Source organism: Galleria mellonella, unplaced genomic scaffold (assembly GCF_026898425.1).
Source record: "Galleria mellonella isolate WM207_F2 unplaced genomic scaffold, CSIRO_AGI_GalMel_v1 utg113, whole genome shotgun sequence".
Classification (NCBI taxonomy): Eukaryota; Metazoa; Arthropoda; class Insecta; order Lepidoptera; family Pyralidae; genus Galleria; species Galleria mellonella.
The window spans coordinates 458,347-482,977 of record NW_026441975.1 but is presented as its reverse complement, the minus strand read 5'-3'; the positions used below and the strand labels follow the sequence as shown (position 1 = coordinate 482,977).

At 30.9% G+C, this 24,631-nt stretch overlaps 1 protein-coding gene across 1 annotated transcript in view; it reads right to left on the bottom strand.

The window, feature by feature from the left end:
• Positions 1–22,409, bottom strand: part of LOC113513025 (breast cancer metastasis-suppressor 1-like protein) — a 126,327-nt gene extending 103,918 nt beyond the window's left edge. The window contains exons 1-3 of the mRNA XM_031910952.2: positions 22,091–22,409; positions 20,342–20,492; positions 19,044–19,137 (exon numbers count right to left, since the gene is read on the bottom strand). Of these exons, the coding sequence (XP_031766812.1) occupies positions 19,044–19,137; positions 20,342–20,492; positions 22,091–22,292 (447 nt within the window). The 5' untranslated portion in view covers positions 22,293–22,409. The remainder of the gene's footprint in view (positions 1–19,043; positions 19,138–20,341; positions 20,493–22,090) is intronic.
• Between the last annotated feature and the right edge of the window lie 2,222 nt (positions 22,410–24,631).

Here is a 24,631-nt window from a genome sequence, read left to right as displayed (position 1 = left end):
TTAGAAATAATTTATAAGATACAAAGAAAGCTGTATTATATCTGAAAATGTATGGCGGAGTGCGTCGACCTGCAGGCCGTTGAACCGATTTGGGGGCACGCTACGGTTCGCACTAATTTAGGGGGTCATTTTAATAGTTCATATACCTACGTTAATTGTTTTAAGGGCTTCCTTCTTTATATAAATATAATAAATTACAAATTAACTGTATATGCCGTTATTTTATATAATCTATGTACTAAATTTCAATTAAATCGTGCAGCCATTTGAGCATTGAACGTTGGTAAAGATGTTTAAAATATTTGTTACGCAATTAAACTTATTATTCTGACTTATATAAATACATACAAGGTTTCATATACTAATGCACGCAGTCACGTAAATAGCAAGCTTAGTAATAAATACCTAAACCTCCAAAAATCTATGTAAACTTTCACATTTATAAGTGAACCATAATCCTAGATTAACTAGGAATATTGGTACAAGTCTTCAGCATATATACCTGTTCGCATTGACATTACTACAGCTAGCCAAATACTTGTATATATTTCGATTTGAAGAATAAAATATGACAGTGAAATAATAAATGGGATAGCCATAATGCGCATGAGTTGTGGCTATCCCGATCATCCCGGCCTATAGATTACGGTGGTATATCTATAGGCTGAGATTGCCATTTTCCATGTAGTAGATCGTCAGCTAATCTTCCAAATTATGTAAAATTAAATTAACATATGCTGCATCTTATATGCATACGGACAACGCCGCCGGATACAGTTAGTAGTTCATATATCCCAATTAATGTTTTAAGGGTATGTTCGTTAACGCGGTAATTGTAATCAAATATAGTTGGCATCAAAGTGAGAGAATTAATTTCTGGACTTTGTCTCGCCTTGAGAAATTTTAAATTATGTATTTCGTTACTTCTGTAGGTTTCGTGTCCGCGTGCCACTCGTTTTGACCATAATTATTTTAATTCCGTGGTAAGTAATTATTTTTCATGTAAAATTACAAGCACGTCCTCATATACTGTATAATTATTTTATAAAAATAATTTATTATAAAAAAGAGGTTCGATAATTACAAAATCTTTTTTGCCTGAAGGAATCTCAAGTATTCTTGACTTCTCAAGTCGTATGGAGAGAGTCTTTGAATAGTCAAAGACTCTTTATGACAATATCTACTCGTAAGACACAAAGGTTTTTATTTTTACATACAACTATGCTTCAACTTTCTTCATAACACTCTAGACATCCAAGCTGGTCCTGTAATTTATCGTTTTCTTTCATAGATTCAGAAGACAGTTTATGGAAAATAGGGACAGGTAATATATATCCATTAAATATCGGTTATTCGATATATATATATATATATATATATATATATATATATATATATATATATATATATATATATATTTGGCGGTATAGGCGGTATTAAAATGAATGAGGAACTTTTTTTCCTCCATAAATGTTCAGAGAAATTAAAATATATATAGATATCCAAGTGGTACCCGTATTACCTATGCATAATAGAAAAATTGTTTGAGAAACCCTTCAGTCATAGCCAAATGTATTAATCACTTTTGATTGACAAATGACCTGAGAAGGTCAATAGTATGAACAGGATATAAAATCTTAATAGGAACAGGGAATATGAATTACGTCTACCAATGCACAACTCCGTGATATTGAAGATGGCCTCACTGGGGGTTGTCTGGCCTGGACTCCCTGTGAATTTTCCATCAACTGTCTGAAAGCCTGGTTGTAGGTTTCTCAGCTGCTCCTGTCGTATTGAAATCTTATTACACTTTTTTTTTAAGAATCCGTGTTGCTGTTTCGAGGGAAAACGTCTGTAGAAAATTATTTTCATTAAAGCTAGCTGGGGGTGTATGGACATACTACCAAACAATTCCTTACAATACCATCCGTCCTAATTACTGCCCGACATCGAATCTGAAATCGCTTTTCTCTAAATTGCATGAATATCAACGGACAAAAAAATGCGAGGGATAAACGAAACACCTACATATTTATATTATTAGTATACAAGGATAGGCGAAATGTCATAGTGTAATATGCTTGTTCTATAAGCATACCGTACTGAATAAACATCGTAGGTGGAAATGACACTAGACGTGGGTCAGAACAAAATTATTCATTTCTTATACACGTATTATTTACGTCATTACTATATAGCTATGTCATTGGTCACTATTTAATTATATAGTTATAAATATATTCTAAATTAAAACTGAATAATGAATGTAGACAAAAAAAGACCCTTTTTTCTTTAACTAACAATAAAATAATGCGTTGTTTTAAACAAAAACAGAAACTTAGTATACAAATTATTGTACACACAAATAATTACATAGAATCACATTAAATTAGATACATATAGTATATATATCACGACACAAAAATATTGCATAATTAGTATTATTATATTAATAAAAAGTAATGTCTCTCAAAAGTAATATATCTACTCGAGAGCGCCATCTACCACTCCGATTAGTTCCACAGAAAAGCAGCGTTTAGATGTTATATCTACACGTATATGAGCATATAAAGAAGATTGATTGGTAACCATTTTAGTCTCATATATTCCTAATTAGAAGTTTATTTTTGCATTTCTTTTTATTTAAGTCCATAATTGTTTATGATTCTATTGTAACTGTTATTGATATGCGCCGAATACATATTTTTCTTTCTTTATGCCCTTGGTCATATGGCATTTTGAAGTGTGACTCTTAGTTATTCTTGACCAAAATTAATATATTTTTTAATCCACAAATCGTTATTTGCACTTATCACCTAATACAAAGTAGGTAACTAAATATGACATTTTAAACATACACTTCGAAATATTTCTGGAAATAGTCGATTGTAATTGAAAACTAGGTTCGTTTTGAAATTGACTCAATAAACTTGGCAACATTGTAAATTGACTGCTTCTACTAAACTTTACGATGTAGAAACTTAAAGTATACCAATTTAATACAAACTTGAACTGAGATTTGCAATTTACAAGCGAAATATTATATTTATGGAGCTGAGCGTCGGAATCTATTTCATTTTGTTATATAATCTATTCCAATTAGAATGATAAGATAACTGAGTATTGTTGAAATTTTCATAGAAACATTCTTTAAATGAAATTAGTAACAAATCGAAACATTATATTTAATTGATCGTTTACTTGTACTTTTATTGGACATTAGCAGACTGTCTTATGATCGGGTTAATTATTTATTAAGTTCTATTAAAACATATCAAACAATTATTATCAAAGTTATTAATAGAATTACTTTACCCCGAATTTTATATGACGGACACAAACATTGTCAAACAAATTGAAACTCTTTGCCAGAGGGAGACTGTACAAAAGTAGATTGCTTGAGCACCTCTGTCCCATTCAAGTTTCTACCGTGAAGCAGTTTATTTATATGACTGTGTTTAAGTTTGATAGGTGAGATATGGCAGTGAATTTACAGGGTACAGTGGAATAACATCTGAGTTCTCAGGAATGGCAACTTATGGGAGGTATCATAGGCGAAACAGTATATTCTGTTATGCCCATGGTACTGCTCATGTCTATAGGCGACGGTTACCACTTTCCATCAGGCGTGTCGTCAGCTTGTTTGCTATTCTAAGTTACATAAAATAAGACTATCCAGTTATGCTGAACACTTAACAAATCTAATTAATCTTTTTGTCATATTCAAGTTCAAAAATAATAATTTTTAATGGAATATAAGTTATTTAGTTCAATTAAGTTCTTTATAAATATGTTTGGTGCAGTATTGTGTGTTTACCCACAACAGCACTGGTGTGTTTACCCAGCACTATATAACCTGTTTGGGAACAATCGTAAAGAAAGAGCTATCTCTACCCATTGTGTCCCTTTTCCTCTTACAATTTCAATAAATATTCTCATAATTTATTTTGTTTTGTCCCATCCAATTTATTGTATTTATTTATTTGTTGTTGACCACATTACAAAAAATGTTTTGTATAAAAGGCTGATTTAATGCATCCTCTCCCAGTCAACATTTGGAAAAACAGACATATATGTTGAAAAATTTAGAAAATTTTGACTATTAAAAAGTTTTGAAAATACTTTTACCTAACATTTTAGGAGCAATTATTTTGCGATAATTCTATTGAGAAATCCCCCATTATATGTTAATGCACTAGGCAAGTAAAAAAATAATACGGACGAGGCTTCTGGAGTATAATACTAATTTCATTGTACCTATGATAAAATAGAAGGATTTTACAAATAGAATTATACCATATATTATGAGTTCAATAGTGTTAGGTAGCTACGACGAGATACATCTGACGAAACATATCAAAAGGAGTTAAAATAAGTTAAAAGGATTGTTAGTGACAGGAACTAGTGAACATTTTGCTAGTAATAACACCTAGATTGCAGCGTGGACCCTTCGACTCAGTACACCGACGAGTCGTCTTTTTATCATCGTACAGCTCGCCACCGACACGGAGTTCACTCCCATACCTTAAAGCCTGGATGGTCGGATACATAGTTTAAGAGATGTTACATTCCATAAAAACTCATGTTATGGAATCAGCTTCCCTGTCGAGATTTTTCCAAGAATCAATTAAGTGGGGCGTATACTTGCTTGCCACTTCAATGATATGAAAAAAAAATTAAATAATATATCAGGTTGATTTCTATACGGTGCCCCCTGGTAAATTTTTAGAAAATACGCTACGGTCCTCACATATTATCGCTTAGAGGTAAATCGCATGAGTTTAGATGAGCTTACTCTACCATTTTAATCCTTTAAATAAGATGAGAAAAATAATAATTTGAAATCACTAAATAAGAATGATATTCACCTGAATGAATGAATGCTTTTATTTACATTAAGGGGGTATTCTGGTCTAGAAATTAGAAAAAGTAGATTTTTTTTTTTATATTTTCAAAGCTTAACATTTTAAGAATACGTCTTTAGGAGGATTTGAGAAAATTCAAATAATTTCCGGAGATATGGCTGTTTTGCTGATGCGGCAGATACAAGAGATAGGAGCATCTAACGCATCAAAGGAGGCCAGAACTGCTCGACTGGAAGAGAGAAACGCGGAAAATACTTATTTCGAAGTTGAGGAAGGTCAAGGAATGTATGCAGCAGAAATGGCAGATTGAATACATATAAGTCTAAAATATCACTTCATAACTTAGACTGTGAGAAACTTAACGCGAAACTTTAATAACTTTTAAACGCGTTTTTCTCGAAACTGTCTTTTTTAAAACGATACCCACGATTTCTCAAGTTTTACTGAACCGATTTACTTAAAATTTGGTGTAAATCTTCTTTATAGACTTCTCTATAGCATGAATTATCCTCATCCCCAAATTTCAATTTTCACTATTTTTAAAAAAATCGGAAAAGTCAAAAAAAGTGGTACAAAATTAATTTTTTTTTCAGGCAGTCGCCATTTTATGAAAAAAAAAAATCACCTTTTTTTAGTTCTAACGATAGCGACATTACTCTAATTTAATAATCTTTTTTTTTAGACTGCTAGGAAGATTGGACTCGTGGGTATGGTCGCGTGCCAATTCTTTGAGATCCCCCACTTCTACAACTTTTAAATTTTTTTTTTTTATTTTTTTGTTTTTACTGTATTCTTAAAATATTAATAAACATCTTATAGAAAAATGGATAGTAAAATATTGATTGCCTTTTTTTACGGCACTTCAAAAATTGTCTTAAATTCGTGCCTCTAGACCAGAATACCTCTTTAAGTGAACTAATAATAAAATATAAACAATACATACAGATAGATACACGCATACTTGTATAAGTAAGTACAAAAATCGGTCTTATTGCTGAAAACAATCTTTTCAGGATAACAGGACCAATTGTTGAACAAGTAGATATGAAAATAATGGAAATAATTTATGATTGTTTGAAGTTAAACTATGTATAAAGTCTTATTCTTGTACCTATATGACAAAATGGCGTGTACGCATGGCACAGAGCGCAGCGGCCACGCCGGATGTGACGTCACGGCTTCATGAATGGCTTTAGTGTCGATGACACAGACACTGTCCGACCATGTGTTCCGTTTATCATCCACGGTATCAATTATGTATTGTATGTATGTTGTACATTGGCAACTTTCGTTTGTTCATCAGTACTACGTAAAACATATCAGCAGTCTGACTTCAACGAACGCGTAATCTAGTATATTTATATTTATTAAAATAATGGCTGAATTTATTAATGCATAATAGTTAAATTTTGCACACACTTTACGAGTACATCAAAAACATGTACGTAAATTTACAACGCGGTATCGCGTGTTTGTATGCTCCACGATTATTTTTTTCATTTCTCAAACAATTCAAAATTTTAAAATGAATTTTTAAATATTCCGAAATGTTTTCGAATTGGTAACAAACATACCTACAATGCATATGAATGGGGAAACCTCCTCTTTCATAACAACCTTCTACTTTAAAATTTAAACTAATTCGAATTAAATCTTTTTAAAAAAAAAATTACTGATTGTATGTAAGCAGATCATTTTTGAACGGCTACACGTATTTGGCTAATTTTGTTTTGTTGTATTTGTTATAATTCAGGACGAGGTTTGTATGAAATGTTCGAAATATAAGTGAAAAATCTCTAAATATAGCCGTGCAAAGCCGGATAGGGCAGTTACTTCTATTATGAATTTAGTACATATTTTTCTTTAAAACAATATTTTCAATGTAATTATGAACTGAAATTTTAATCTTAAATAATCGTATTTCAGAATTAACGCCAATGACTCTGATTAAAACAATCTAGCTTAGAATAACTTTATATTTAAGGATACTTAAAATGCTTATCCTCTATTAAGAAATGAAAAATAATTTCTAAGCAACAGGAATCTAATGAATATTATGCCATAGTAATTTTCGCGAAATGTCCTTTTAATTATACTATGAAAGGACGGAAGAATATCAATAAAAAAAAATGTTTCAGTCGCTTTAATGCAACCTCTTTAATCCCTTCATGGGCGTCATCTACAAAGCTTCTTAGAGAACGAAAACCTATAAATTATAATAAATTTAAGCGGGAAAAAGAGATTCTCAAATCGCGTGTTTTAGCTGGGTTTTATTGACTTATGGCACATGAATTCATCATAGATTCTGAATCAATGTGGATAATTCCTTTTATCATCGACAGGTTTTACCGCCTAATTAGTTCCATATCAATTTAGTGGTAACAAAAGTCGTCAATTTTATAAGCAGAGCAAAAAAGTGCTCGTTACGGAACAAAATCTAGCTTAAACACACGATTCCGCGCTGCAAATTCAAATATTTTCAGTCTACAGTGTCTACGAAACATCTCGTTATTCACATTTCTTTATGATTGAATTTACTTTTTTACAGAGCAAAATTAACTTGTCTGTATAGAATAAATATTCTAATTACTTTAAACATATTCGTAACTAGAACCATAGAATGACAGTAATAGTAACATTTTTACGAGACTCAAGCCATATAGAATAATGGCTGATTTAGATAGATACCCTTGTTACCTCCATAAAATTACAATAGCAAACTTATTATAAATACAAACAATTACAAGAAAATATTACACTAAGACAACAATCAAATAGATATTTCTCGCGAAAAACCACAGTGATTTTTCGACCCCAATATTTTTGTTTTATACATGAACACAGAATATGTGTGATTCAGAGGTTAGTTATACATGTTCGTTGGTGTTGACTAATGAATGATTATCATCATATAAGTCATTATCTATCCACTGGTGAACATAGGCCTCCCTTATTGTGGGTTTTTTCCAGGAGTTTTCACGTTTGGCAGGCGACTTGGCTGCAGTTAGGCTTGCGTGATGTTTTAAAAAGGATGCAACTGCTCAACCCTCGACCATTAAGTCCCCTTGGTCGCCTGTTACGAAACTCACCGGAAAGAAAGTGGTGGTCTCTTCTATGCCGGGACCACACGGCGTAATGGATGATGTTAACGAACTAAATGTTTATTTTATTCTCTATTATTTTCATAAAATGACATTCGAAGATTGTATACTAATGTTTCGAGGCTTTTAAAATTTGTTAATGCATAAAACAACGAAAAAACGCAGTTTTTGGAGTTCTACTTCTAAATAATTAGTTTTGGTATACATTTTGATTCCTAAATTATTAGGTCCTTACATATGAAATTGGCTTTTTGTCGTACTGACCACTTTGATCTGAAATATCTTCTCTTTGGTTAAGAATTCCAAATTCAAATTTAATCAAACCTAATATAATAGATGGATTTCTTATTTTAAAGATAGCGTTCATTTTTACTTTGCTCATTATTATGTTCTAACTGAATTTTAATTTCCAAAGCCGTTTAACCAATTACTATGAAATTTGGTATACTCGTATTAGATGAGATGAAGAAGAATATGGGCTGCTTTTTATTCCAGTTAGTAAACATATCTCGGTCATGCGGACGAGGAAAAAGCTAGTAATATATAAACTTATATAAATTTCGTTGCGCAATTCAATGCACGTAACCTAAACTTTCGCGATATCATTTTATATATCAATAGTCCTCTTAAGTATAAAAAAATAGATTATAAATTATGCTAGCATCATTTAATCGTAAATTACACATTTAAGAATTTAATTACTGAATATGCTTAATAAACTTCATTATATCTTTACACTAAATATGAAATAAATTAAATAAAATTCCTACATAATTGAGTAGGTATTGCGAACTTCTATAATGGCGAACGCATGCCTTGGAACCATTATATCTAAAAATAATCCAGTCCTTAGTCCTGTTTATATTTAGATAGACTAATATATGACACTGTACTAGTTTCATTCTAAAGATTGGATTCGGCAGTAGTATATTATTATTAAATAAATAAAATTATAGCTAGATAAAAAATTACCAATATACGAAGTTATTAATGCAATTTTACTATGATTCTATTGTTTCCCAACGATAATCCTTTTTTCAAGTTACACAAAATAGTTTTTTTTATGCAACTTAGAATGGCAAACAAGCTGACGGCCCGCCTGATGGAAAATGGTAACCGTCGCCTATAGACATGAGTTTATGAACAATGTAAAGAGCTCACTAACTATATATCTTTAACCCTAAGAAACGCCGTTTTAAATTACGTGCATTTTAGTAGAGAATACTCGAATAGTTTCAGGACCGTCTGGGACCATTATTAATGAGCTGCAGCGTGTATACATATATATATAAAGATATATGAACGCTAAACTAAGTTGTAAAATGTAATTTAAATTTAGGATGGACAGACGAAAAGTATTTATACTAAACAGAAACGTTACTAGACAGCGGCAAGTCGACAAATGCCTACGACTACCCTAATATGCGTCATAATCGTGAGCTAATTGTATAATTTGCATTTTTAAATGCATTTATTTATTATTTCAATTGCATACATAATGCATTTATTTATTAAGGTAGTCGGGATTCGTAAGAACTGAAAGTTTCTGTAATTTTTTTGTAAATTTTAATTAACTTTATTATTAACTGGCTTTATGCTTTGTTACTTGGTGTACCGCGTGATTTTCAGATATAAAAATTCAATAATTTTGATCATTTATTGACCAAAATTAATAGATGTACTCTTTATTCTAAATAAATTACATGTTTTTATTTATATTATAACCGTTGCACCACTACCTTGCGGTAAGATGAGCGGTTTAAAAAATAAGTTCATGTCTATAGGCGACTAGGGGATAACGATCAAGACATTGGTTTATGTTATTACTTTACGGCACAGTGAAACCATAGCGCAATTTATAATTACGGTAGCGCCATCTATTGGCGCAATATGGAACTTAAGATATTATAATTTATTTAAAGTGCACCGATTTTGATGATTTGTGTAGAACAATAAATACAAAAAATAATTAATTAATATAGTAAATTATTAACTATATGATTTTATTTTTGTTTCCGATTTCTTCAAATAAAATCAAATTGTTTACAAAATCAACTAAATCAGATAAAAACGAGTATGTGTTAAAATAAATCATGATCAGGAATTTGTAGAACAGTTGCAGGTACAAAATAGATTATATTCTGTACATAAATATTTTTAATGTTTTCCACTTATTTTGACAGGTGTCCAAGCTTATTAATTTTATTTTTGGTACATACATTTTTAAAATTATATAACACTAATAAAGCGCAACCAAACGTCATAATATTTTTTTATGATAATTTATTTAAATAATTTATGTAGTTAATCTTTTTGTTATTCGGTATTTTTCTTTTCGATATGATTTCTCCTATTGATTGGACGATACAAAATTTTATGTGCTACAGCGCCATCTAGTGACAAGGTATAACAAATTGGATAGTATACTTTATCCATTTTCATTTGCCATGGAAACATCATGCCTTTATCTGACTGGTTTCTTCTTTATGTAAATAACTATGGAGAGTTGGGTTTGCTCTTCTTCTTTCCTCTAATATATTTTATTTTTTTAAATATTTTAGATAATTATACTAAACGATGTAGATTAAGAACAAAATGTTGATTAAGGTTAATTAAATATTACTATATATAAATATCATTATCTATTGTGGTTACTATTTTCTGTACCTTTTGCCAAATAGCCTCCCCCCCCCCCCACCCGTCCCACGGCTGTTGTGTCATAAATAAACCATAAAACAATACGGATTAAGGGCTGCGCCTAAAAGTGCAGCGGCCCCATCTGGTTAGGGGACTAAATATACACAGGGAGTGGGGGAGAGGGACAATGGGACGAGAGAAGGGTAAATTCAATTTTATTTCTCCTTTATTCATTTAGTTTCGTGAAATGACGTTTCACTGGATTATTGTTAGCATTTTGTCACAAGATTTATTTTTCAGAAAAAAGAAGTAATTGTTAGGAATTTAGTCATATTTGTATTTTTTTATACCACTGAGTTGGCAAACAAGCATCCGGCCCACCTGATAGTAGCGGTTACCGTAGCCTATGAACACCTGCAATACCAGAGGTATTACGCGTGCGTTGCCGACCCTGAAGAAACCTCTTTACCCCCCTTTTGAAGAACCCCATGCTGTAGGCTCTTGGGAAAACCTCGGCAGGAAGCTCATTCCACAACCTGAGTGTATCTTATGTTGGTGATCCTAAATAAATAAATATTTGGTGATATCCTGTGGGAATTCTCTATTACCTTCATTTTCCCGCGATTCAGTATAATATTATATTATAGTCTTTTATCAGTGAAACTGAATATCTTTCCCAAAGAATCATTGATCGAAAAACGATAAAAAAATGTTGAGACTCCTGTATTGGACTCTAAATTTTCTGTATATATATTAAAGATACCTATGTATTAAATATATAAACGTGTAATTTTATGTCGAAACAGAGGCCAAACTATAATTAATATTAACAAACGTACCACTAGAAATAGTAAAGTTTTTTCGTTCCACGTAAACGCCCATGACGCACATGTTCAGTCGGTTGAGCATTATACAAGGTTTTCTTTAAAAAGAAGGCCCTGAAACGTAGTAGGAAGCCTGACAACTGTAGTAGGAAAAGTATATAAAATCAATACTACACTAAGGTTATGTTATGGTATGTTACGTTGCCTAAAATAGTATAGGTTTATTAAAATGTGTATTTAATTCATAATATGTATGATACAATCATATAATGAATTATAAGAGAATTTTATGAACTGACTATGTTTATCGTTTCCGAAAATTGTTTGGACATCATCTGGAAGTTAATTAATAGAATTCATAAAATTCTCGTTACACAAACCCCCACATACGCATATATATAAAACTTAAGTTTAAAACGACCATACGTTTTAAAATCGATATAACAATTAATCTATTGTATTATAATTGGCTGATATATACTTTATACCGTACAACAACATATACATAGTATGTATTATTATATAGTACGATATAATCGAGAATACTTTACAAAATTTTAATACGTTATTACATTAATTATCTAAGTACTATCGATTAGTCAACAGTATCGTTTGATATGTGCGACACTTTCGACTGTAGACTATTGCTAGATTACGAACTTTTAATCGATCGCTTCGATTCAAATATGTAAAAATTCTATTTAATTATTTAATTCATTATATATATATATATATATATTACTATACTATAATTTTATGGTATAGTAATAGATGTGTCCATGACCTCTTCAGTGTGGTAGTTGAAATTCGTTCATTCGTTTCATCATCATATTGATATAACAGTAGCACCATCTAGAGAACTTTTATATAAACGTCGTCTTACATTATCTCATTTAAATAAAAAAAAATACGTGAATTCATAAATGAAGAGGTCATGTCGTATCTCATGTTTCGCTTGACTGATTCTGATAAAACATAACACTAACATTTAAGATAGCTACATTCTATGGTCATTTGTTAATTTTCTCACTCTTTATTCTGTAACATTTCTATATATAATATACAACCTTCTTATATTTATTACCTGAACAGTTTATATTACAAATACTAAAAACAACGGGGTCTCAAGTACTATCTAATCTTCACAATAACAAAATCTAATCACACATTCTTTTCTTTTTACTAACAGATTGACTATAGTCGATATATATATATATATATATATATATATATATATATATATATATATAGTCAATCTATTCCCTCCTCTCATCCACAGACAGATAATTTTTTTATAAATATGTTAAGTACTTCGTGCAATTATAACAGTTTATAACAAATAATAATGAAATTTCAAAATTTTTTTTGTTACTTTATTACATATTTATATGATTAAAAATTCAGTTTATTTTCTAATCAGTCAGCTGAAATTATTACGTGATACTATAAGCAGATTATACTTTCCAATAAGCAGTTCTTTACACCATAAATAAAAACGCCCGCTTCGAACGTTACAAAAATAATCTTCAATCTCATTGCCACTAAATATGGAATACGCCATATCATTTGATTGATATGATTGTCTAGCTAAATTATCATAACGAATAACGATCTAACATTTTATTAATGCCTATAGAAAACCAAACTTAGATAATATAATGACTACGATGTTAATAACACCCTTTCATAAACTTGTGAATGCCGTTACTCTACCTACGAAAATATCTTAAAATTCCTATCACTGATAGATATTCAGGGAACTTAAAAAAAAAAACGGACAAGCACAAAAGATCATGGAAAGGTTGTAGTATCATTGGCTTTTCTGCTTGAAAAAAAACCCCTCTTTTAATAATAATAATAAAAAAATATTATAATTACCTATTTGGGAAAACCAAAACAGTAGCTTCTTTTTAACAGATTAAAAAAAATAGGAGGGGATGTCCTATTCGATTGTATTTTTTTTATATACATCATCAATATATCAGCCGTTATATTTCCATTGCTGAACATAGATATCCTCTATAGACTGTCATAAGAAACGTGACCGTTCCTTTTAGCAGTTTACCATTAGGGGGATTTTGCCAGTAGTCATGCTTGGCGAGTGGGTTGGCAACCACAGTTTGCCTTTTGGTGATGTTTTAAAAGGGACGCTGCTGTCGATTTCTCGACCATTAAGTTCTCTTAGTCGCCTGTTACGACACACACGGGAAAGTAATTGAGTCTGTTTTATATTTGTTACCTCGTAACTCATTCAATTATAAACCGATTTTGTATTTTTTTACCTGAAAGGATAAACTTCACTAAAATCGGTTCAATAGTTTAGCAACTAAATTAAACTGTAGTTTTTATATCAAAATAACTGGTTTCGCCACGATAGGAATCGATGTTTTTTGTGTGCGAAACAATATCCACTTGTTAAGGTAATGTTCTACTAGTTGAACGGTACATTTTACAGTTACGGAATGAACTTCCTGCCGAGGTTTTCCCAAGAGACTACAGCATGGGCTTCTACAAAAGGGTAAAGATGTTTTTTTAGAGTCGGCAACGCGTGAGTATTACATTGATATTGCAGGCGTTCATAGGCTATGGTAAACTGCTTACCATCAGGTGGGCCGTATGCTTGTTTTCCACCTCAGTGGTATAAAAAAAACTAAATTAACAGCTAAATGCACCGTGTTAGTAACATCATCATCATCATCATGTTATCAACTGTCTACTGCTGAACATATACATCCTCCATAAAGAGGGTTTTGCCAGTAGTTGCCACGCCTGGCAAGCGGGTTGACAAGCGCAGTTAGGCTTTAGGCGATGTTATAAGAGAGACGCTGCTGCTCATCCCTCGACCATTAAGTTCCCTTGGTCGGCTCCTACTACACCCACCGTGTTAGTATAGGAAAATTTAATTTTTTTTTTTGGCATTTGTCAACTATTTCGATTTTTTAATGGGTGAAGATAGAATGGGATACCCTGGTGGAGAATGAAACAATTAAGATGAAGTTAGAACAGTTGATTTATAGTGGTGAATTCAATAGAAATTAACTACATTCTTTTCCAGCAGTGATCTACAAGAGTATAGCAATAGGGCCTCTAGCCCCCACTATTATCAATTTCAATTTCACCCAACATACTCTGTGGGTTGTAGCATGGTGGGGATGACAGTTGATTTTTTAATACTTTTACTACGAGAACCGTAGTGTATCAATAATGATTATAATAAACAAAAAATGTTAAACACGTTACAAGCGTATTGAAATAATACATGGAGATGACACTAATCGAGGCCAATATAATGTTTGCAAACGCTTCCGCGCAAATATCCAGTACTAGACGCCTTATTTATTTTTATTTAGTCATTCCATACCCATTAAATTATGTGACAGTGTGCTAAAATAACTATATATAGTGCTAAAATAGACAGACTCTTTTCAGTTGTTTTTGAGCGTATAACTAGAGTTATATATTTCTTTTTATTTGTATTGGTCATGATTTTTTAATCAAAAGTCAACATAACCGATATTTTCTCACAATTTTTTTATCAAATATAGTAAAACTCCACAAGTGACGTTTCAATCATTTGTCACACGCACCATGCTATAACGCACAGAGAACAGGTCCCGTTGAAATCTTTTAAGGGAATCCTAGAACTTTTGAAGGTCATTGAAATTATTTGAATTTCAGACAAATTTTTTCCAATCATATTGGTGTACATATCTTTTGTTTAAAGCACATATTGTTCTATTAATATTTCTAAGATGCTATTTAAAATTATTCAACTAAATTGAAATAATATATTTGAACATCTTGTCACCAAAATAATGAATGAGATTGTCAATTGTTTCCTCGAAAAATACAGTTACATGAAATATATATAAAAAAATCCATTAAAGAATTCTTTTCTGCTTATTTTTTAGTAAAAAGGTAACAATTGGTGATACAGCCAAATAGTAGATAGTATCTTCCAAACAAATAAACGAATGCCTTGTCGACATGTAACAAGAGGAATAATAAAAAATACCTAACGCTCAATAAATGTTTATTATTTCTTTAATTGTTTTCAATTATTATTTTCTGTAATAATACTATTGCTATTATAAACGCGAAAGTTTATGACGATATATGGATGATATTTGTTATAGTTTCATGCAAAAAACTAATGAACAGATTTGTATCAATTTGGTACACAGATAGATTGTATCTATATAGGTTAACTTGATATATGGACGCGTGAATCAGTATATAATATATAGAATATTTTTAATGGGTGATAATGGAATGGTAACCCCGCCCGCGTTATCGTTATACACCGGCGGGGCAGCAGTGAAGGATGATAGGTGAGGATAAAGCAGGTCAGTTAGGCCATCGTGACGATTTCAAAAAAGAATTGTTCACGATGATTTCCAGGAGGAACCACGTGGAGGTCGACCTAATAGGACATATTGCTAGCAATGAGATTGTCAAACTCCATTGATAAAAATCCCTTTCCCCCCATATAGAATATATTATATACTAGTTCACGCAGACAAGTAATACAAATATTCAAATGCGCTCCATTCCAGATGTTATCAGTGGCGATCGAGTGAGGCAAGTGCAACCCATATTGTAATAGAAAAAATTAAACCATAAAAATAAGAAGGATTTTGCAACACGCCCCTTATTCCTGTCACTTTTCAGTATATCTATAGATTTCATAAACGATCAAGTTTATTATCTAGAAATATAATAAGTGGGTTTGAGAAATGAAAATGTGCTCCAATGTAAACTACGTGGGAGATTAGAATCCAAATGAATGTAGATGACATAACGATTGCATCAAATCAAACATGCTTAACAAGCAATTTTAATTTTCTTGAAAAATGTTTTTAGGGTACGATTTTATTCAACAGATACAAATAAAAAAGCAAAATATAATTCAATTGTATTAAGAGGATTTTAATACGCGCAACAGTTATTATTCTTTTTTAATATTGAGAAAAATCAGTCGTAATATAAGTAATTTTGAAGGCAACACGCTCTAAATAAATTAATACAAAATCAAATTGTATATGTTTATTGAAGAAGATAACACTGACTCTATTGGCAATAAAATATGAAACACGAAATAAGGACCCTTGCTATAATGATTGCCAATCTAATACAGAGAACGACACTAGAATAAAATGATGAAAAGATCGTAATATTGTCAAGTCTTTATATCGACCACGTAAAACCTATTGAAAACATTTAATTGGCATAATATATAGCAATAAAATTCATGTTTAAAACTGATTAGGTATGCTCCATCATATAAAATAGATTTACATAAAAAATTTATTAGGTTAAATCGGAGAATATGAAAAATTTATACGTGATCGCATAATCGACAAGTAGCGCCATCTAGCGGTGAAACGGAGAACTATTCAATGTCCTTGTGCTGCTCTACAATGCTTGCTACAAGAAAGTAAGCCGTACTACAGCGGTGCTACGCGGCGCGGGAAAACGAGAATTAATTTCATAAATATATGTTTGTAACAGCTTATTTAGCTAGATTACGACATTCTTATACGTAAAGTACTTTATTGACACTTAACTAATATATATTCATTTACTACGCTATATTAATTCTTTTATTTAACATTGACTGCAGTTACTTACTATCTCTGAAAGCAATATAATACAAATATTATAAATCAGAACTAATATTATAAAGCTACCTTTATTTATTTTTTATGTTAGAAATTACAGTTTTTCATTGTTAATATTGCGTACATTAAATGAAGTGTTTGTTCCATATTAATATGTACCTACGTATTATATCTCCATCCACGAGATTCTCTGTGAAAACAATCGTGGATAATTCTTGATTAATTTGTCACAATTAGCAAACAAACCTGACTTCATCTTCGTACCTCGCCAGCTAATACTTAGAACAGAGGCAGGATTACCATTCCATTTTCACCCCATACAAATATACATATACACCTCTTTACGAAAGTATTGCATTAAAATTATTTATACAATATTTTATTATCAAATCGATATTAAAGTTAGTTAATGTAACTAAATAATTCATTATAATTACTAAATTATTCCTTAATAAACAAACAAAAAACATCAACCTACTACATATTTATATATGAAACCATTTTGGTATCCCAAGAAAAACCAGTGTGTTAGTATAAGAATAAATATGTTAACAAACGTGTACAATATAAAAAATAAAACCAATCTGTGTTATGAGGAATTAAATTCTTTAGAGATGTGTACAGTATATACATGTAATATAAAAATTAGGAGAGAATTGGGATTGTTAGTAGAGGGGACTACCAGCCTTGCGGCCAGCAATATACGGTGTCTTATTTAATGTATGAAAATAGAAGAATAACCCTGCCTGCACTATCGGCATATGATGGCGGGGTACTAGTGAGGGACGATAGGTGAGGACGAAGCAGGTCAGTTGGCCTATCGTGATGAATCCATCAAAATTAACCACGGTCGGAACCGCGTAACACGTATATTGCTAGTGATGGATATAGTATACTTCTCATTACTTACAATCCCTTTCCCTCCAATATACAGTATAAGGTTGACCTGTGTATGGTCTCCTTTGGAAATAATCGTGACAAGTTCACTGGGAATTATCTACTAAACTTGTCACTATATGATTAACCTGATTCCATCCTCATCTATCACTATCATCGGTTACTTACCTTAGTGTATACTAATAGCTTACGAGAGTTTACTATTCTAATTTAATGTAAAAATATTACGTTGGCTATAAAAAAATCACCTTGTCATGTGGTCCCGGTACAGAATAAGCCACCACCTTCCTCTTAAGGGGGGTTTCGAATCGTCCTAAGTATAGTCTTAATAAACAAAAATTTCCTATTACAATGTTCATTCACACTAATCGTTAAAACCGCTTATCGATTTTAACGGAATTTTGTAAATGTGTATCTTTTTTTTATGCAACTTAGAATGGCAAACAAGCTGACGGCCCACCTGATGGAAAGTGGTAACCGTTGCCTATAAACATGAGCAGTACCATGGACATAACAGAATATACTGTTTTGCTCACGACATTCCCCATGTGTTGCCGTTCCTGATGACTCAGGTGTTATTCTTCTGCACCCTGTAAATTCACTGCCATATTCCATCCTTCAAACCAAAACACAGGCATGTAAACACAACTGCTTCACGGTAGAAACACGAATGGGACAGAGGTACCAAAGCAAACGACTTTTGTACGAAGTCTCCCTATGGTAATCTTATATATCTTATCGTATTATACATCTTTTACTCTAACTTGATATTTATGATAGTTTATAAAATATCGGGATATATCCCGATAAGAAAAATTGGCCCCGTAAGGTGAAGGCAGAAAGTAGGATAATAACGTTTGTCGGGTCACTTAGTTGTATAATATTAAAAAAAAAAAAATAACGCGGCTCTATTTGCAATGCATACTGAAAGTATGTTACCTGACACGTAAATGCATATACAGCATTTTATTATAAAATATACAATACTTGCTGCTATTCTATATAATTTTTTATATATATAATTTAAAAGCTCAAACTCGATATACTGCATAATGTCAACATTATCTTTCCTAATTGTAACTTAGAACTATGACCTACCTTAAAATGCTGATGGGCTGCTTGCTCTTCAGCTTCATACTTGTGTTTTATGTTCTCTATTCTCAACTGTTTCAATACACCGGCCACTTCAATTCTATAACAAAAATATTACAAAATTATGAATTATATAAAAATATTAATTGTACATATCACACAGTTACTGTTAAAGCAACTATTATTTTACGTAAAACATACATTTATAAGCAACTTAATCTTCATCAAAGATGGTGCTTACTGAGTGGATTATTCATTCGTCTGAATATTTTGTGGATATGTCGCCAATTCTGTGCAGATATTCATAATCGATAAGATTTATTCTTGTATAGGTCCCATCTTTATATTGTGATGACTAAATCTGCTGTTATTCTTTACGAAGTAAAATACTTGCGAAGCAATATCTACGTGTAAACATGCGATTACACATTCTTAATTCAAATGCTTTCAATGTAATATAAATAAGAAATATGCCCATATCCATCTGTGAGTGTTTACAATCCAAGTCACTTCTTTATGGAACAAATGTTAACTGAACTTGTAGTAATTAAGAATCGATGGACATACATAAAAAGAAAATATAGTTGAACATAGAAACTGTTCCTTTTTTGAAGTCAGTTGAAGGTCCACTTGAATAAAATAAATAGCATATCACACAGCGCCATCTAGTGCCAAACAAAACTAAGTTTGTATTATGGACACTAAAAAACATACTACATAGATGAACACTTATTTTGTATTGTGCAGGTTTTAATCCCACAATCATCAGCAGTTAAGATAGTGTTAAATGGCATCACCACAAGTTGTCAATATATACACAGTAATTCTTTTGCATCACAAGAATTAGTTTATATTTGAAGTCTTAACTTCTCGAAAAAATAAGACATCCATTTAACACACTTAATTTATACAAACAATTATTACACTTGATTTAAAATATACTAGTTACACTGCCCTGACAAAGTCAGTTGAAATGCATTTTTACAAGGACCTCCCCAAACTAATGATAATACCTTTATTTATTTATTCTTTATTGTACACAAAAAAAAAATTACAACATATAATAATATATATAATATATATAAAATAAAGATGTACAACAGGCGAGCTTAACTCTGTAAGAGTTCTCTTCCAGCAAACCCTGAGTGGAAAGGAAAAAAAGAAAAACCTTTCTACTATTACTCTACCATTTTCAATCAACCATAAAATTAATTCTAAAATAACATTAGTCTAATACATACTAATGTATTAAGTGGCAAATGATATCATTCTTAAGTTATATTTTTAAATACATGTTTATATACCTAATTCTCATATTCTCCTGCAGTCTCCGCAACGGCACCTGATACTCCTGTGATCGGCCCCCACGCACTTCTGCCAGCTGGTACTCTACATGTTTCATCCTTTCACAGAACAGTTGTTCCCGAAGAACTGAGAACTGGCGCTCCAAGTTGGCTGGAAACATATATCAGTTTTTCGGTATAATAAAATGTAGTTTGTACGTAAAATAGATATATGTAATAAAAATATATATATATATTATACACAAGAATTTTTATTAACATTAATCAAGTTCTAAATTCCAATCTTAAAATTTAATTTATTTTGTCATATTTTAAATAATTAAATATAACATAATAAATAAAATAGATTATGAATATAAATATTTATTTTACTTATTTAATTTATTTATATAATACTATTTCAATAGCAGTAACATAGTTTGATAAAAAAAAAAATCTTCTTTTTTTCTCTAATATAAATGTAGTAATTCACTACATTTATATATCATAAACTATGTAGTTTATGGTTCACAGAACCTACAGTGTGGGGGGAAGGCGAGTTGCAACAAGTGTTCCTGAAACCACACTAGCATTTTTCATAGAGGCTTTTCAGTTCAAGACTATTATCATCATCATCGAATCAGCTGTTAACTGTTCACTGCAGAATACAAGCTTCCTCCTATTCATGAATTTTTCCAGTAATTGCCATACTTGGCAAGCAGATTAGCAACCATAGGGTTTAGTGAGGTAAAGGAGATAATACCTCAACCAATAAGTTTTCTTAGTCTTACAACACCCATGGGAAAGGGTGGCCCACTTTATGCTAGGACCACAGGGCTAATTCAAGACTATACCACTAACTAAATGTCTCTTAAATTAAAATTATTAAATATAAAACCAGTGATGTTTTACAAAAAGGCTTTGATATTTTAAAGTCCAAGTGGAAGTTTATATATTACATAAATGTGTTTATTAAGGCTTTAAATATTCATAGAAATGGGAGAAAACAGATAATTATGTTATTTGTTGTTGGCACAATATGCTTTCCTTTGCTACTGAGGTAATGAAAATATAAATAAAAAATAAGTAAATAATAAAGCATACTGTTAAATAGTTTTGAAGAATATTTGGTATTAGTTGTATCCTACAGCCTTACTTATGTGAATCAGTATTTAAAGTATCATATATGCTAAATTAGGATACAAACTACCTAATTTGCAAATTTTATTTAAATCAGTTTAGTAGTTTTTGTGTAAAAGAGTAACAAACATACATCTCTTCATTCTTACAAACTTTTACTTTCATAATAAAGGTTTAAAATCAAGGTAATATTATACCCTACATTGACATATAGAATAATTTCGATCTATAAACAATTTAGGGGAGACAAATCCACTAATTATAGCTAGTTATTACATGATAATAGACTTAATAAATTTATATTTAATAACTACTAGTTAAACTTACATATAAATTGGTTGAAAATAAATTAAATAAAAAAACATTACACTGTTATTTTTATTTAGTTATTTTATTAAAATGTTGACATTACTATAAGTTTATAAGCAAAATTAGCAAAGACTATATATAACCACCCCACAAGATATTCGAAAATTTAACTATACCTTCATTATCAGATCCAGGTTTTTTATTTAACGCGTAAAAATAAATTAATCGTGCGCTTTATAATAAATAATAAACAATAATATTATCGTCCTACAAACCTATTTGTTTGTAAACATAACCTTACTTTTGAGTATTGTTACTTACATAAATTGTCAAGGCATTCGTTTCTACGTCTCTCACATTCGCTCTCGTCCATTTCCGAAGAATCGTCGGAGTCAGGCTCATCAGCTTCCTCGGCGCTGGAATCCCGGTCTGGACCCCTAGATGAGCCTCCAGACCTCTCAGTATCACCACCAGACATATCACCATCTCCATCACTATCACCTTCGACTTTCATTGACGGCATCCTTGTTTTTGAAATTAAGTGAATATTAAAATGAAATAAATTTTTGCGGGAAGATAAGTAGGCTCCACCACAACTTTTTGTACAGATAAAAACGTCAACAAAATCAAATTAAAAGATGTCAGTTATCTACTATACGTCATTTAAATGTCAATCAAACGTCAGATACAGACAGGGTTGCCAGATGTAGATTTTGATTTACACCCAAACATAATTATTTTTCTCCAAATTTATATGATTTACAAAATTTTTACCCGATGACAAAATTGTATCGTTTTTCACAACGTTTTGTTGTGTAACACTAAGTGCACGACGAAAAATGCAATCTGTACCTTTCATCTTACATTTAGTTTATTTTATCCTCGTCTTTAATTTCATGCTCTATTTTGCTATTTATATATATTATGTACAAAGTTTTAAAAAACATCACAAAGAATACTTATTAAAAAAACAAATTTTAGGCATTCCACAGAAATTTCTTGGCTAGCGGTTGCAAACTCATGTAATGATTTTTAATATTTTTTTTTTTTCCATGTTTCTCTTATTAATATTTTCTTTTTTTTCCGCTTTATCCTTACCACTCAGTTAAAATTATATCAAATTATACTCTGAACTATTTACATTATTTTTATTATACACACACTGCACAGACAATCACCAAAAATATTACTCTTTTTATTTTATATTTCTTTTATTTATTATTTTCACGTACCCTCAAATGGGTTAAAGCTGAAAATCAGTGTTTCGTTCCTTGAACAATGTTACACGCTGAGCTTCGACCTTTTTGTATTGCTGCAGATCACACATAATAACACAATTATAAATCTTATGTTGTTTTATGTATTATCTATTCTTATGTACATGTTGTGTGTGATTAGTAACAAACAAATAAACGATCTATCTATCTATCTATATACTAATTTATATAGAAATAGTAGAATATGTATATACGAATATAAAAACTGACCAAAAAACTATCCAAATATGTCTAATTTTTTCTCCAAAATTTTGCATATATAAAAGTTAATACCTAAAATCTCCAAAAAAAATCCAATGCTGACCACAAATTTATGTCAAGTAAGTACTAGTATTAATTTATCTACAATTACAAAGGCAAAGGAACTAAGTCATAAAGCCTAGTTTTCAGAAATTTGTCAAAACAATGTAGGTATCTTTAAAAAGAAAATGTATGCCGTGTGTTCTATAAATTAAGGACCTACACACATTCTAATAAATAAATAATAACAAAATGATGATTGTTAGGGTCGATTTGGCACAGATAAATTTATTTACCAATAAAATTAATGATATGAATGAAATATGATACAAAAGGCGGACATAATGCTATAGGCATTATTTACAGGTCAATCTTAAAGACAAATGACCTTTTTTAAGCCTAAACCTGGGCCCATTATTTAAGATTATTTTCCAGTGGAGATCGATCGTTTAAAAAAGGCTCATATGTAAATACTCGCAGACATGTCTATGCAAGATGGAAAAGGAATTGTCAGTAATGGGGTTTAACAGGGTCATAGTAAGCAATATATTCTATTAGATCGACATCCACGCGGTTCCCCCTAAAATTATTTGCCAGTATTTGCATTATTAGCTATGATGGGCCAACTGACCAGTTTCATCTTCACTTATTACGGATGTAATACCAGTAGTAAGTGCTATATCAGTAACAAGAATCAATATATTAGCTTAAATTATAATTAACAATTTTATTTTTTTATGCGACTTAGAATGGCAAACAAGCTGACGGTTCACCTGATGGAAAGTAATAATCGTCGCCTATAGATATGAGCAGTACCATGGACATAACATAATATATTCTGTTTCGTCCATGATACCCCCATACGTTGCCATGCTTGAGGCCTCAGGTTTTATTCCTCTGTACCCAGCAAATTAACTGCAAATTGTTGTATATACAAAAATAAATGAAAACACGAGATTATTTTGTGTCCTTGTAAAAATCAAAAGATTGAACAATCGTCCAAGAGATAAATATAGATTGCAGTAGTAGATAAAATTAAAAAAGAAAAAAAATAAAACAAACATTATCTGATATTAAATTTAATAGGTACTCTATTATGTACATTAAATTGTTCACTATTAACATGTTATTTATATTTTATTATTTATTCAGTTGTTAATAAATTATATACAGGACTATTTATAAATTAGATAATATCAATACTGTGAAGTCTCGCAAATCCACATTAGGTATAATCGATTATGTGCATGAAAAACATTTAGATTATTGTTCGTTACTTTTAAAATTATAGTAATATATAGTTAAGTACATAATAACATTCCATTCAAACATTAATCATGCACAT